Source organism: Phyllopteryx taeniolatus, chromosome 11 (assembly GCF_024500385.1).
Source record: "Phyllopteryx taeniolatus isolate TA_2022b chromosome 11, UOR_Ptae_1.2, whole genome shotgun sequence".
NCBI lineage: Eukaryota > Metazoa > Chordata > Actinopteri > Syngnathiformes > Syngnathidae > Phyllopteryx > Phyllopteryx taeniolatus.
This window is the reverse complement of record NC_084512.1, coordinates 9,979,091-9,992,391: the sequence shown is the minus strand read 5'-3', so window position 1 is coordinate 9,992,391 and position 13,301 is coordinate 9,979,091. Positions and strand designations below refer to the sequence as shown.

The 13,301-nt window shown below is 39.6% G+C and overlaps 1 protein-coding gene across 4 annotated transcripts in view; it reads left to right on the top strand.

The window, feature by feature from the left end:
• Window positions 1–12,955, top strand: part of ptk7b (protein tyrosine kinase 7b) — a 100,495-nt gene extending 87,540 nt beyond the window's left edge. For 3 of the 4 annotated variants that reach the window (XM_061790903.1, XM_061790901.1, XM_061790899.1), the window contains 11 exons: window positions 1,973–2,092; window positions 3,029–3,178; window positions 3,514–3,661; window positions 4,417–4,544; window positions 5,011–5,211; window positions 8,091–8,252; window positions 8,334–8,566; window positions 8,656–8,736; window positions 9,872–10,023; window positions 10,097–10,275; window positions 11,465–12,955. In XM_061790903.1, coding sequence (XP_061646887.1) covers window positions 1,973–2,092; window positions 3,029–3,178; window positions 3,514–3,661; window positions 4,417–4,544; window positions 5,011–5,211; window positions 8,091–8,252; window positions 8,334–8,566; window positions 8,656–8,736; window positions 9,872–10,023; window positions 10,097–10,275; window positions 11,465–11,625 — 1,715 coding nt within the window. In that variant the 3' untranslated portion in view covers window positions 11,626–12,955. The remainder of the gene's footprint in view (window positions 1–1,972; window positions 2,093–3,028; window positions 3,179–3,513; window positions 3,662–4,416; window positions 4,545–5,010; window positions 5,212–8,090; window positions 8,253–8,333; window positions 8,567–8,655; window positions 8,737–9,871; window positions 10,024–10,096; window positions 10,276–11,464) is intronic. The other variant, XM_061790902.1, reaches the window with a different exon arrangement.
• The last annotated feature ends 346 nt before the right edge of the window (window positions 12,956–13,301 follow it).

The window sequence follows — 13,301 nt, the reverse complement described above, 5'->3', positions numbered from 1 at the left end:
TTACTGGCTGCCTGTCTTATATGGTGTATTGCTATTTATGTATTTACAGTAATGTTGCACTGAAATTTCGGTGGTCGAGTTTCTGCCGAAATAATTCCAAAAGTGCATTTTTGGTTTTGGACCGAAAGACTTTTGTCACCGAAATAAAACTGTCGTAAAAAAATTTTTATGCTGCCATCTCATAGCTTTGCTCCGGCCAACGCGTGAGCTTGTACACTACATATTTAAAAATGTTTGCTATTAACAATCAAATGGCCATCAGGCTTTGCTGTGTCGTTGAATTGACTGGGACGTCACTATTTTACACACAGCCTACAGTCACGGTTTTGTAATGACATGGTCGCGCACCATAAATCAACCATAAAGGTAACAGTTAAATAAGGCACACCTTTAACTACTGGTAACATAAACACACATCAACAACAAAAATGACCGTCTTTGTTACGGCAATAATTAAAATTTGCATAACGCGGCTATATACGATGACGACCCGCGGAGGCAAATGTGGCTAAAAATGATGGCGAACTGTGGAGGTGAAAGAACGTGTGCATCGCGTCTGTCGTCAACGCAGCGTACGTCACAAATCATAGCCTCCATGACAGCGAATAAACTACATTTTGTCAAGTATCTTTATCACAAAGGTCGGAGGGAGTATAAGATGGGAGACAGAAGGCGGGGAAGCCAATTGCTAAGCTATCGTGACATGAAGTGGCAAAACACCAAAATAAGTTATTGGGTGGTACAGTACACTTGTCACATCGGTCTGGCTGGAACCGCGTTATAGCGGAGATTAGGCAACTCTGAAGAACAAAATAGCAGGCAAATTAACACGTGTCTATAGAGTATGTTAATATAAAAATATTTAGAGTGCACTGCATAAGATAACCTTTATTAGTCCCACAATGGGGAATTTTTTTTCGGCAGCAATGGTGGATACAGGAAATACACAAAGAGCATTCAAGAGAAGACATTTGGCTGCAAATGTGTCAACCGTTACAAGATTAATGCAATAAATTCAGTAAAATAAAAAAATATTGAAGCCATAATTTATTTACTATTACAATTATAGATAATGATTATGCTGTTAAACTGAACAGTATGCAGAATTTTTTTTCTCCTACTATAAAACATACTGCAATAACTGTCCCATGGTAATGTTCTTGACATAATTTAAAAAATATGGAAATTCAAAAAAATTGTTCTCAAAGTGAATTCCTATAGGTTGCTTAGTCTAGTGAATTTCTATAGGTTGCTCTTTAGTCATAGCCATAAATGGAATTTTACTAATGATTGTCATAGTTTCATAATTAATAATTGGCGGGTTAGATTTGTTGTTATATTTTAATTAATGTAAAGTGCTTTGTGTTGCATTCTTTTTTTGTCTTAAAAGTGCTTATAAATTCATTTTGATAAGTTCTTTTGGCGATTCGGCTTTCAGTTTGAGGCATTGGGCGCCCCAGTTTCGGTTTCGGTCAAGAATTTACATTTTGGTGCATCACTAATTTCTTTTGTACAAGGATGTATTTTTGTCAACTGACTGAGCTGTGAGATGTCGAAATTTCCCCATTGGGATTAATAAAGTATTTATCTGTCTAGCTTTTCTATCTATTTATCCATTTATGATAGTGGCTAGTCTGACGCACATAATTTTTATGTGAAGTCACATCTTTATCTGGAACATGTTAACATTGCATAACCTCTATAATATTGGCCCAAAAAAGTCTTCCTTGAGCTTTTATAAATTAATGGCATTTTAAGAAGGGGGATATCCCACAAGGTACAGAAAATACAACCTAACAATAATTTAATGATTTCGTCCATAAAAAAATAAAATGAAAAAAAATGAATATGCAGATGTGGAAGATATGTTATACTGATCTACAACCATCTACGTAGTTCAATTTTGTTCTCCTGCTTTTGCAAAATGTATAAGAATAACAGTAATAATAAGTTTTGCTTTGACTTGTTTCAGAGAAGCTCAAGTTCACACCAACCCCCCAGACTTCACAGTGCCTGGAGCTTGATAATGAGATCACCATCCAGTGCTCGGCTAAAGGCAGAGAAAGTCCCACTATCCGCTGGACAAAAGCAGGTGTGCTCCAAGATCTCGACACACAACTCACAATAATGGAAATTGCAGTTGAGGACATATGAGGATAATAATATACATAATTCCCTCAGTTCGTCTCAGTGCATTAACACTTGAAAATCTCTCAGGAAATGCGACTAAATGTAGCTCTCATACATTTATGGACTTAAAAGCAAGGCATTGCATGTTCTCACTGTGCTCGGGTAGGTTTTCCTAAGGTACTCGTCACAGATTCCAAAAACATGCATGTTAGCTTAGTTGAAGACTCTTAAATTACGCATAGGTGTTAATGTCAGTGTGAATTGTTGTTATAGTATGTGCCCTATGACTGGCTGGTGACCAGTACAGCATGTACTCTCTCTTGCTCTTGCCTCTTGCTCAAAGTTGGCTGTGATAGGCTCCACCGTGACCCTCATGATGACAAGCACAATGGAAAGTGGATGGATTACAAGCAGATTCGCCATTAGCCAGATTAGCCATTGTGCTGCAAAGCACTAAAGTCATCTCATTTTGCCGAACTGTTGTGAGGTAACAGTGATATAGTTAGAATGTAGCCTTCTGTTCATCCTACTCATCACAGTTACATTATCACAGAGATGAAAAGACAGTTTCATTCCAAACAGATAGTAATTCTGGAGAGTGTTAAAATTAACAATCTGCCACTGGAAGTTGGGCTAAATTGATATACTAGTTGTACACATAGTAATGCAATGTATTGCGTCACACAAATGGCACAGCACCCATGAAGATGCTTTTAAGTCTGTATGAATTAAGCAATTGTGGATTATGCCTGAAATGCAGTAAACTCTTAAACCTATGACGAAACCAGATGAGCGTGATAAATTATTGTTTGCAATGCAGCTACGGTGGCAGCAAAACTGTAAACAATGCATTCCTTTTTAAGATCCCTTAACCTCTATCATTTGTCGCCCCCTGCAGATGGAGGAGAACTGCCACCCCGTGTGGAACAGAAAAACGGCCAGCTTCACTTCTCTAAAGTCACTCGCAGTGATGCTGGCAATTACACCTGCATCGCCTCCAACAGCCTCCAGGGGGAGGTCAGAGCCTTGGTGTCACTCACAGTGGCAGGTAAACTGCTCATTCATCATTTTGGAAGCAGGGAGCATTAAGAAAAAACTTGCACTACCAAATTAGTCACCAGTACGATGTTGTAAGTGGTTGTGGTTTCAGTATATTTGAGGGTACTTTCATGAGGAAACATTGATTGATCATTCTCAGTGAGTGGCAGCATTTACTGGCTTTTGGTGGGGTTTTTACATCATATTAATGAATTAGATTTGGCCAGCAGAGTGTGACTATGACCAACCACAGTCGCCCCAGCCTTTTACTTCATGCCAGTTTGTGAACAAAGAGTAATTTAAGATAATGTGTGTGTTTGTGTCACTTTGCATGTACACTCTTAGTGTACATTCGCTTTAAGGTGGAGCCTGAGAATACGACTGTGTACCAGGGCCACACGGCCATACTGCACTGCCAGGCAACCGGTGATCCTGAGCCTCATATCCACTGGATGGTTAAAGACAAGACGCTTGACATCAGTAAGAACAGAAGGTAACGAAGATCTACCATCATCAGCTCAGGAAAAATGATTTTAAAAGACTACTTTGTGAATCTTATCAAATCCTTATGCATATTGTTTGGACACTCAGATGGATAGGCTCTTCTGTTTGTTTTTCTCTCGCAAAGTTATGTCATTCTAGGATCTCAAAATACACACTTATTTTTTTTTATTCAAACGTGGAATCATCTGTATTTGTTGACTACTTGGTGGTAGCAAAAACAACCCAGTGCTACCTTTTAATATAGAACAAGTAAGTAATAAATGTTTTAATAGAGACAATTTAGTGGTTTTATTTGTTAATGCTGCATGCCAAAAATAAAAAACAGTCATTTCAGCCCTCTGACTAGATGAGGTTTAATAGCACACCACTGGAAACCAGAGTTCCTACTCAGAAACCTATAACAATGCCCGCCCATGAAGATGCACACACAAGTGAGCGGCTACTCAGTGTTGCCAACTTTGTCGCTATATTTATGGACTTTTAATATTTTGTGACTTCTGATCCCTCCAGGGACTATTTAATTTACTTTTTGTGGTTTAATTGGAGACTTCTGGAGACATTGAGACTCACTCCTGAGAAGGATATGTTTATACTCAGACTGCGAAACCACCACATTTGATCATATACACCCCCATTATCCAATTTTCTAAATGTATAGTTGATTTGAATCCAATTGATTCAAAGTTACCAGGATCCTTTAGAATGGTACAAAATATTGTTTCCTCAAAATTGTTCTTCTCTCAGGATCCAGAAGATGCCCAATGGCTCCCTGGTCATTTCAGATGTCACAACAGATAACACAGGCAGATATACGTGTGTGGCAGGAAACAGTTGCAGCATCAAAGACCGTGTGGCTCAGCTGTATGTCGTAGGTGAGTTACACACACACACACACACACACACACCCTAATCAGAGCATACTCCAGTGGACACAAAGCACAATTCCACATGTTGGATGAAAGTGTCTATTAAAGCTTCCCACTCCTCCTGTCATCCACCAGGACAGGTTAATAATCATGGTTACCTCAGTGATGCCACAGCTGTCAGGGGGGTGATGGAAGTGGGGAGACGATAGATGTAATACCGCTTTTGTCTTCTGTGTGTTGTCTGAAGCTTAAATATACTGTCACCCTTTCACTGAGCTTGTCTATTACAGAAGCTCAAATTCGGTCACACTTCCCACTCCCAATTTCTACCAAGTAACAGAATAGTGTTCCAAATTAGATCTAAGCATGAGACAAATGAATTTAGACATTTTGCTCAAACATAATTAAAGTAGATTAAAGTAGAACCACATTTTATTAATTAATGTGATGCTTGGATGTCTGTGCCCGACAGATAAACCAGCACAGACGCATGACGAGTACGAGGAGAGAGCGCCTTACAAGATGATTCAAACCATCGGCCTGTCTGTGGGGGCGGCCGTGGCGTACATCATCGTGGTGCTGGGCCTCATGTTCTACTGCAAAAAGAGGCGCAACGCCAAAAGACAGAACAAGCGTCCAGATGGAGAGGAGCCAGAGATGGAGTGTCTCAATGGTATGCATCTTTGATACAGACAAACGCTTGGACCTTTGTTTAATTAAGACAGGGCTTCTCAAACGGGGATAAAACATTGCATTAGAGTATGAAAACTTGGATTTGATTATTGTTGTTGCGACTTGTGGCATAAATTACTCTGTTTCTTCCTAGAATAATATAACAGGAACTGCTTTTGAAAATTTTCGACAGCATAAAATATTTCTTGGGGTGCAGGTATACAAAAGTTTGGGAAGTCTTGGATTTTCTTTTTTTCTTCTTCAGATTTGAGCAGTAAAGGTGTTTGCTGCCATCTTGTGTTCATTCTGTGAACTCCAGTGAAAAAAAGATTTTACATGGAGCGTCTATCAGAGTAAGGGCCAATCCCAATTCTACCCTTTAGCCATTCCTCTTCGCCTGAGTTTTATATCGGAGAATTTCAATAAATGAAAATATCATGAAAAACTATATTCATGTAGTTCAGTTGAAAAAATTAAAATATTTCCTGATTAGATTTTTTTTTAGCTTCTGGCTAACAAAGACACCAAATTCTCCATTTTAAGAAAATAGAAATTATTACAAAAATAATCAAAATGGTTTTTAATCTAGAAATTCGGTAGGAACTGGTTTTCTGAAATTTGTGTATAATGAATCAGAATTGCTGATGGCGTAGTGGTACACTTACCTGACTTGGGTTCAATTCCCTCTCAGTGACTGCGTGAAATAAATATGAGTGTGAATGTTCGTCTTTCTCTGTATATGCCCTGTGATTGACTAGTGACCTGTCCAGGTTTTAGTCTGCCTTTCACCAAAAGTCAGCTGGGAGAGGCTCCAGTAAACAGTATAGAAAATGGAAGGATGGATCAATGAATATATTAGTAAAATTAGTTTCACTTTTTTGCACCTGTATGTAATTTTACCAAGGGGTTTGTTTTCATCAGTGTGGTTTTGTCTGCTTGCTCATGTATGTTTATGCAACTATCCTTTGTGATGTGTAGGGTCTTGTCCACACCCTGATGTCATAGTAAAAATCGTAGAAAAGAACAAAAACAACCATACAGTGAATAACTAAGTCAATATTTACAGTGGGTACAGAAAGTATTTAGACCCCCTTACATTTGTAATTCTTTGTTATATTGCAGCCATTTGCTAAAATCATTTGTTCATTTTTTTCCTCATTAATGTACACACAGGACCCCATATTGACAGAAAAAAAATTGAACTGTTGAAATTTTTGCAGATTTATTAAAAAAGAAAAACTGAAATATCACACAGCCATAAGTATTCTGACCCTTTGGTCAGTATTTAGTAGAAGCACCCTTTTGAGCTAATACAGCCATGAGTCTTTTTGGGAATGATGCAACAAGTTTTTCACACCTGGATTTGGGGATCCTTTGCCATTCCTCCTCGCAGATCCTCTCCAGTTCTGTCAGGTTGGATGGTGAATGTGAACGTCATAAATCTTCAAAAATTTCAACAATTCTGTTTTTTTCTGTCAATATGGGGTGCTGTGTGTACATTGAGGAAAAAATTGACTTAAATGATTTTAGCAAATGGCTGCAATATAACAAAGAGTGAAGAATGTAAGGGGGTCTGAATACTTTCCATACCCACTGTATAATTCAAACATGTCAATATACTTTATCCATCTACAAGGTTATTTCTTAGCCACATGAGATTTGACCAAACTTGCTCTTTGTATGCTAGATCAGCTGTAAGAATGCAGCTATATTGGCAAACCACAGATTTGATTCAGGTCATGCTTTTGACAACAATTAATATTGAGCATGGAAATTTCCTTTTAAAATGTTCAGCCTCGCTCTGTGAAATCATATTAGGTTAAGTTGTAACTTGTATTGCTCATGAAGGTTCTGATTACAATGTATTCCCTTGACGAATTCTGGCCTGAAGCAATACACTCATTGATTATTGCAGGTGACAACACACCTGTATATGGCGGCAGTTCGGACAGCTTCAGCAGGTTACACACTGATGTTGGGCGAGAAGGCCGGCCTGGCTCTCAGTATCCACTCCATTTCATTCTAAAGTGTTCTATAGGGTTGAGGTCAGGATTGTGGAGGCCAGTTAAGTTCATCCACATCAAACGCTCTCATCCATATCTTTATGAACCTTGATTTGTGCACTGATGCAGTCATGTTGGAACAGGAAGTTGCCATCTCCAAACTGTTCCCACAAAGTTGCAAATGTCCAAAATATTAACCTAGGAGCTCCAGTGAAAGGAACTATGAATGCTTCAGTCAAACAGTTTGGGGATTACCCCTCCCTGCACCAGTGCACAAGGCAAGGTCCATAAAGACATGGATGGAGGGAATTTGGTATGGATGTACTTCACTGGCGTCCACAGAGTCCTCCCCTCAACTTGATAGAACAGCTTGTGGTTTGTTTCAAGTGGACAGTGAGCCAGGCCTTCTCATCCAACATCAGTGTGTGACCTCACAAACATGCTCTTCGCAAATTCCCATAAACTCGCTCTTAAACCATGTTGAAAATCTTCCCACAAGAGTTGAAGCTGTTATAGCTCCAAAGGGTAGACCAACATCATAATAAACCATATGGATTTAGAATGGGATATCACTTAAAAACATGAGTCAATGCAGGTGAGTGAAATTAATACTTTAGACAATAGTGTGTGTGTGTGTGTGTATATATATATATATATATATATATATATATATATATATATGTATATATATATGTATATATATATATATATATATATATATATATATATATATATGTATATATATATATATGTTTGTGTGTGTGTACATATATGTATATATGTTTGTGACTCTGCATATATAATAAAGCAAACATCTTCATATTGTTTGACTGCGTTCATTCAAATTGACATGGCGATACTGTGTGTGGTCTGTCAGGAGGGACTGTTCAGCAAAATGGCCACACCACCACTGAGATCCAGGAGGAGGTGGCCCTCACCAACATGGGTACCATGGCAACAGCCGAGAAGCGCCACAGCCACGTTAACAGCGACAAGCTTCACTTCCCCCGAGCGAACCTGCAAACTATCACTACCTTAGGTAACATTCACTTGCTGTATGCAAACACGTAGTAATAAGTCAGCCTGTTGAGGGCTTAGCAAACTGTGACATGTGATGCAGGTAAAGGAGAGTTTGGCGAGGTGCTGCTGTCCAAAGCCAAGGGCATCGAGGAGAGAGAGGAAGAAACGGTGGTGCTGGTGAAGAGCCTCCAGACCAGAGACGAGCAGCTTCAGCTCGACTTCCGCAGAGAAGCGGAAATGTTCGGCAAGCTCAGCCACCCCAACGTGGTCCGCCTGCTGGGTCTGTGCAGAGAGGCCGAGCCCCACTACATGGTCCTCGAATACTACGACCTGGTATGCTCAATGAAAGACGCGTGTCAACGGTTCGAGAGGACTTTCTGCTTCACTCGTGTTTCAATGTCTTCTCATATTTGTCAAACCAGGGAGACTTAAAGCAGTTCCTAAGGATTTCCAAAGACAAAGATGACAAGGTTAAAGCTCAGCCTATCAGCACCAAGACCAAAGTAAGTGTTCAGGATTAACCCTCTTGCAAGACAGTAGTTTTCTGATAGATCTTTACTTTTTTTTAATAGTTAAGACCCGAATTGTCCTTATAAATTACATTTATTCTTTAAATCTGCCTTTTAAAGGTTTTAAAATGCCACTTTATTGTCCAAGTGTGTCAACAAGAAAAAATCCTAGATCAGTGTTTCATTTTTTTTGAAACAACGTTGCCACTTGCAAGTAAATGTGTTGCCTTAAAAAAACAAAAATAAAAAAATTATGATGATATATAAAAAGAACATAACTCAAACCCATACAATTACATGGACATATATCAGCTCTGCTCACAATAAAAATAAATCAAAATGAAATATGACCATCAGTTAAAGAAATGCAAATAAAATACAAGATATAATAATGACCTTTTTATTTAATTAAATGTAATTAAATTAAACAACTCAACCCATAAAATTACATAAACGAAATGAAGCTTTGATAAGAATATAACATAAAATGACGTAAAAATGTGACCAGTTAAGATAAAGTATGATCAGTTAAAGGAAGCGGCACGGTGAACGACTGGTTAGAGCGTCTGCCTCACAGTTCTGAGGTCCGGGGTACAATCCCCGGCCCCGCCTGTGTGGAGTTTACATGTTCTCCCCGTGCCTGCGTGGGTTTTCTCCGGGCACTCCGGTTTCCTCCCATATCCCAAAAACATCCATGGTAGGTTAATTGAAGACTCTAAATTGCCCGTAGGTGTGAATGTGAGTGTGAATGGTTGTTTGTTTATATGTGCCCTGCGATTGGCTGGCAACCAGTTCAGGGTGTACCCCGCCTCCTGCCCGATGATAGCTGGGATAGGCTCTAGAACGCCCGCGACCCTAGTGAGGAGAAGCGGCTCAGAAAATGGATGGACAGTTAAGGGAAGTGATTTTTTTTCTTTTCCTATGACTGTACATTCTCAATTCTAAGCTGTTTTTGTGATTGAAGTCATGCAATAAATCATAAAAAAAAAAGTACCAAATAAATTCCTACACTATAGTTATCGGCTATAAATTAAATCTTACTGTTACTGGTTCATATATTTTATCATAGACTATACTTTGTGATCACAATCACTACGTCAAATGAAAACTTGAACCTTCTTCTTTCTAGGTTTCCATCTGTGCCCAAGTGGCTCACGGGATGGAGCATCTGTCCAATCACCGCTTCGTTCACAAAGACTTGGCCGCCCGAAACTGCCTAGTCAGCAGTCAGAGACGCGTGAAAGTGTCGTCGCTCAGCCTTAACAAAGACGTTTACAAAAGGTCAGACTTGTTAGTAGTGAGTACCGGATTTGGGTCATGAGTGCTAACAGTGATTCTTCTTGCGCATGTACAGTGAGTACTATCACTACAGACAAGCTTGGATTCCCTTGCGCTGGCTCCCGTCGGAGTCTGTGTTTGAAGACGACTTCTCCACCAAGTCTGACGTTTGGGCCTTCGGAGTGCTCATGTGGGAGGTATTCAGTCACGGAGAAATACCATACAGCAAACTTGGAGACAATGAAGTGCTAGAAGGTCAGTGCAGGCTTTTTTTTTTAAAGTCTTGAGTAACTGTTATTGCAGTTGTTGTGCTTTGAAGGTTAAAAACGTCCTTAAATGTCTTTTCTAACTTTCCATTCCTTCTATTTCAAAATGGCTGAATGAAGGGTGTCCTCGTGAAATGTTTTTTAAAAAAAATACATAACAATATTATTAGTAGTAAAATCATTTAAACAATAATTAATTGGAATCAATTAAATACATCCATCCATTTTCTGAGTCGCTTCTCCTCACTAGGGTCGCGGGCGTGCTGGAGCCTATCCCAGCTGTCATCGGGCAGGAGGCGGGGTACACCCAGAAATGGTTGCCAGCCAATCGCAGGGCACATAGGAACAAACAAACATTCGCACTCACAGTCATGCCTACGGGCAATTTAGAGTCTCCAATTCATGCATGTTTTTGGGATGTGGGAGGAAACCGGAGTGCCCGGAGAAAACCCACGCAGGCACGGGGAGAACATCCAAACTCCACACAGGCGGGGCCGGGGATTGAACCCGGGTCCTCAGAACTATGAGGCTGACGCTCTAACCAGTCGACCACCGTGCCGCCCAATTAAATACAATAAAATACAATTATTGAAAATACATCTGAGGGAAAATAATCTCTCTTTTATTGTGGTGCAGTGTAAATTTCACAACTTTGAGTATCTGGGTTTGATTTGGTTGGAAATTTTCAATTTCTGCTTTCAAATGTTTTTCCCCCACAACATGTGTTTAGCCGACGAAGTGTATATTTATTTTTTTTCATGAAATTTGTAATTTCATTTATTATACTGATTAAAGTCCCTCAAGTAGAAATTAAACTGCAAGGGAAAATTCAACTAAAATAGTTTGCTTGGATAGGAAAAAAAAAAAAAGTCCATACATATGTATAAAAAGATATTACATTGTATGCCTTTATTACAGACACTTTTGGGGGAAAAAAAATCTAATCTTTTAGTGGAATGAAAATACATTACATATACAGTATTTACATGATTTGCCCTGCGATTGACTGGCATCCAGTCCACAGTGTACCCCACCTCTTGTCCAAAGTCACCTGGGATCAACTCCAGCTCACCTACGAACCTAAATGCTATAGAAAATGGATATTAATGCTTATCTAGCTATCTAGTGTAATCTACCGGTAACCATCACCCCCTGTGTGTGGCCCCTTCCCCTTCCAGGCCTGCAGACCGGCAAGCTGAAGCTGCCGCCCCCAGAGGGATGCCCCTCCAAAATGTACAAGCTGATGGTCAGCTGCTGGGCCCCCAGCCTCAAGGAGCGCCCCTCCTTCAGTGACATCGTCCACAGCCTGGGAGAGCCGCCCTCAGACAGCAAAGTCTGAGGCCATTAAGAAGGGGAACATCCTTCCGCTACGAATAAAGACAGCAATGTCTCACATTTCAGGGAAGAAGCGTTTTAAATATGCATTTCAGACATTTTAGAAAAGGAGGGTGTGGAGGAGTTTGCCATATCAGTGGAAGCACACCCACATTTTTTTCATTTACTTGGGAGCAGCGCAGTGAGTTTACGTTTGCCTTAAACGCAACATGGATAACCACCCTCTTGTTCAACTTCCTGTCTGTGTGAACACTGAGACTCTTCACAAACTCGGTACCTCTACCTGTGTGCACACATACACACACACACGCACACGCAGTTCAAATCAGAACCAAGCACAATGTCAAACGATCCAACTTTCTTGCAGCGATACTCCAGCTGCATCCTCAGTGAGCCCCCATCATCACTTTAAACCATATGGATGCTCCAAGTGTGTCCGTGTGTGTGTGCGTGTGTGGACCATGTGAGCTCCAGTATGTGCAGCTCTTTGCATGAATGTGTCGAACTGTTCCACTTGTGACGTGCAACATGAGCAGACTTGTTTAAAAAATGAGCCTGTTATGATGATGAACAAAAAAAAAATATTTTAGCATACACCCAAGAAATAAGACTTCCAATGGAGATTTTGTATATTTTGTGTGTTTTGTTCTCGTATTAACCTTCAGGTGCTCCCAGTGCACCACAGTTACATGTTAAGTTGTTGTGATGGTGTCCAAATAGCAGGAATCCATCCCGAGTGTGTTAAAGTTGTGACAAGCTTCTGTGCAGAGGTCCAATCACAGTTCCCCTCTGGGTCCACTTGTTTCTGTGTGCAATGCTGCGAAAGGGGACCAGTGTAGATAATGTTAGAGGCCTTGCACTAACTTCACCTAAAACATCACTCTTTGTATCTGTGCAGGTGCCTGTTTATTTATGAAGGTCCTGTGTTGTTGTTGTTTTTTTTATATTTGTTTATAGTAGGAAGTTCTAAGGTAGTTCTGCTATATGTTCACTGTCATGCTCCAGCTCAGTGTGTGCATAGCCTGGCCAAGCAGCTAAAATGCTAACACAAAGTACAAAAAAGGAGGGCAAAAGCGGGACTGCTGGTCACTAGTACTAATTAAGTGCCTGGTAAATGAAGGATAATCTAAAAACTATTTTCACTTTTGTTACATGAATCTCATGCCTTTGTTCATGAAACTGTTTTTACATATTGTTTAGTGTAATATGTTTCTATGAAAGCTAGGCACTCACTTTTTTTTTTTTTATCTGCTTCAGCGAAGGTCCACTGTTATATATGGATATATGCACAATTATACATACTGCTGTCAATAAAGGGTCACAGTTTTTTTTAACCCAATTATGTTTTAATAAGTTGTATTTCCAACAACATGCAGGTGATGTAAGTAAAGTAAGTATACTCACTGGCCATAACATGATGTACACCTGAATAATCATAATTATCAGTTTTATCTGACATATACAGGGTGGGTGAAAAGTAACTAGGCAATAGTTATTGGTTATAGATTAGTATGCTTATAATTTAGTATCACTGAAGTCATTACGGAAACATTTTTTTAGACAGAAAACACTAATGGGCATTGTTTTGTACAGTCGTAGTACACAACAGCTTGACTGTTCAGTAGCGAAACAAGATGGCAGCTTACTTTTCCTATCTCATATTTTTTAATCTTTAATTTC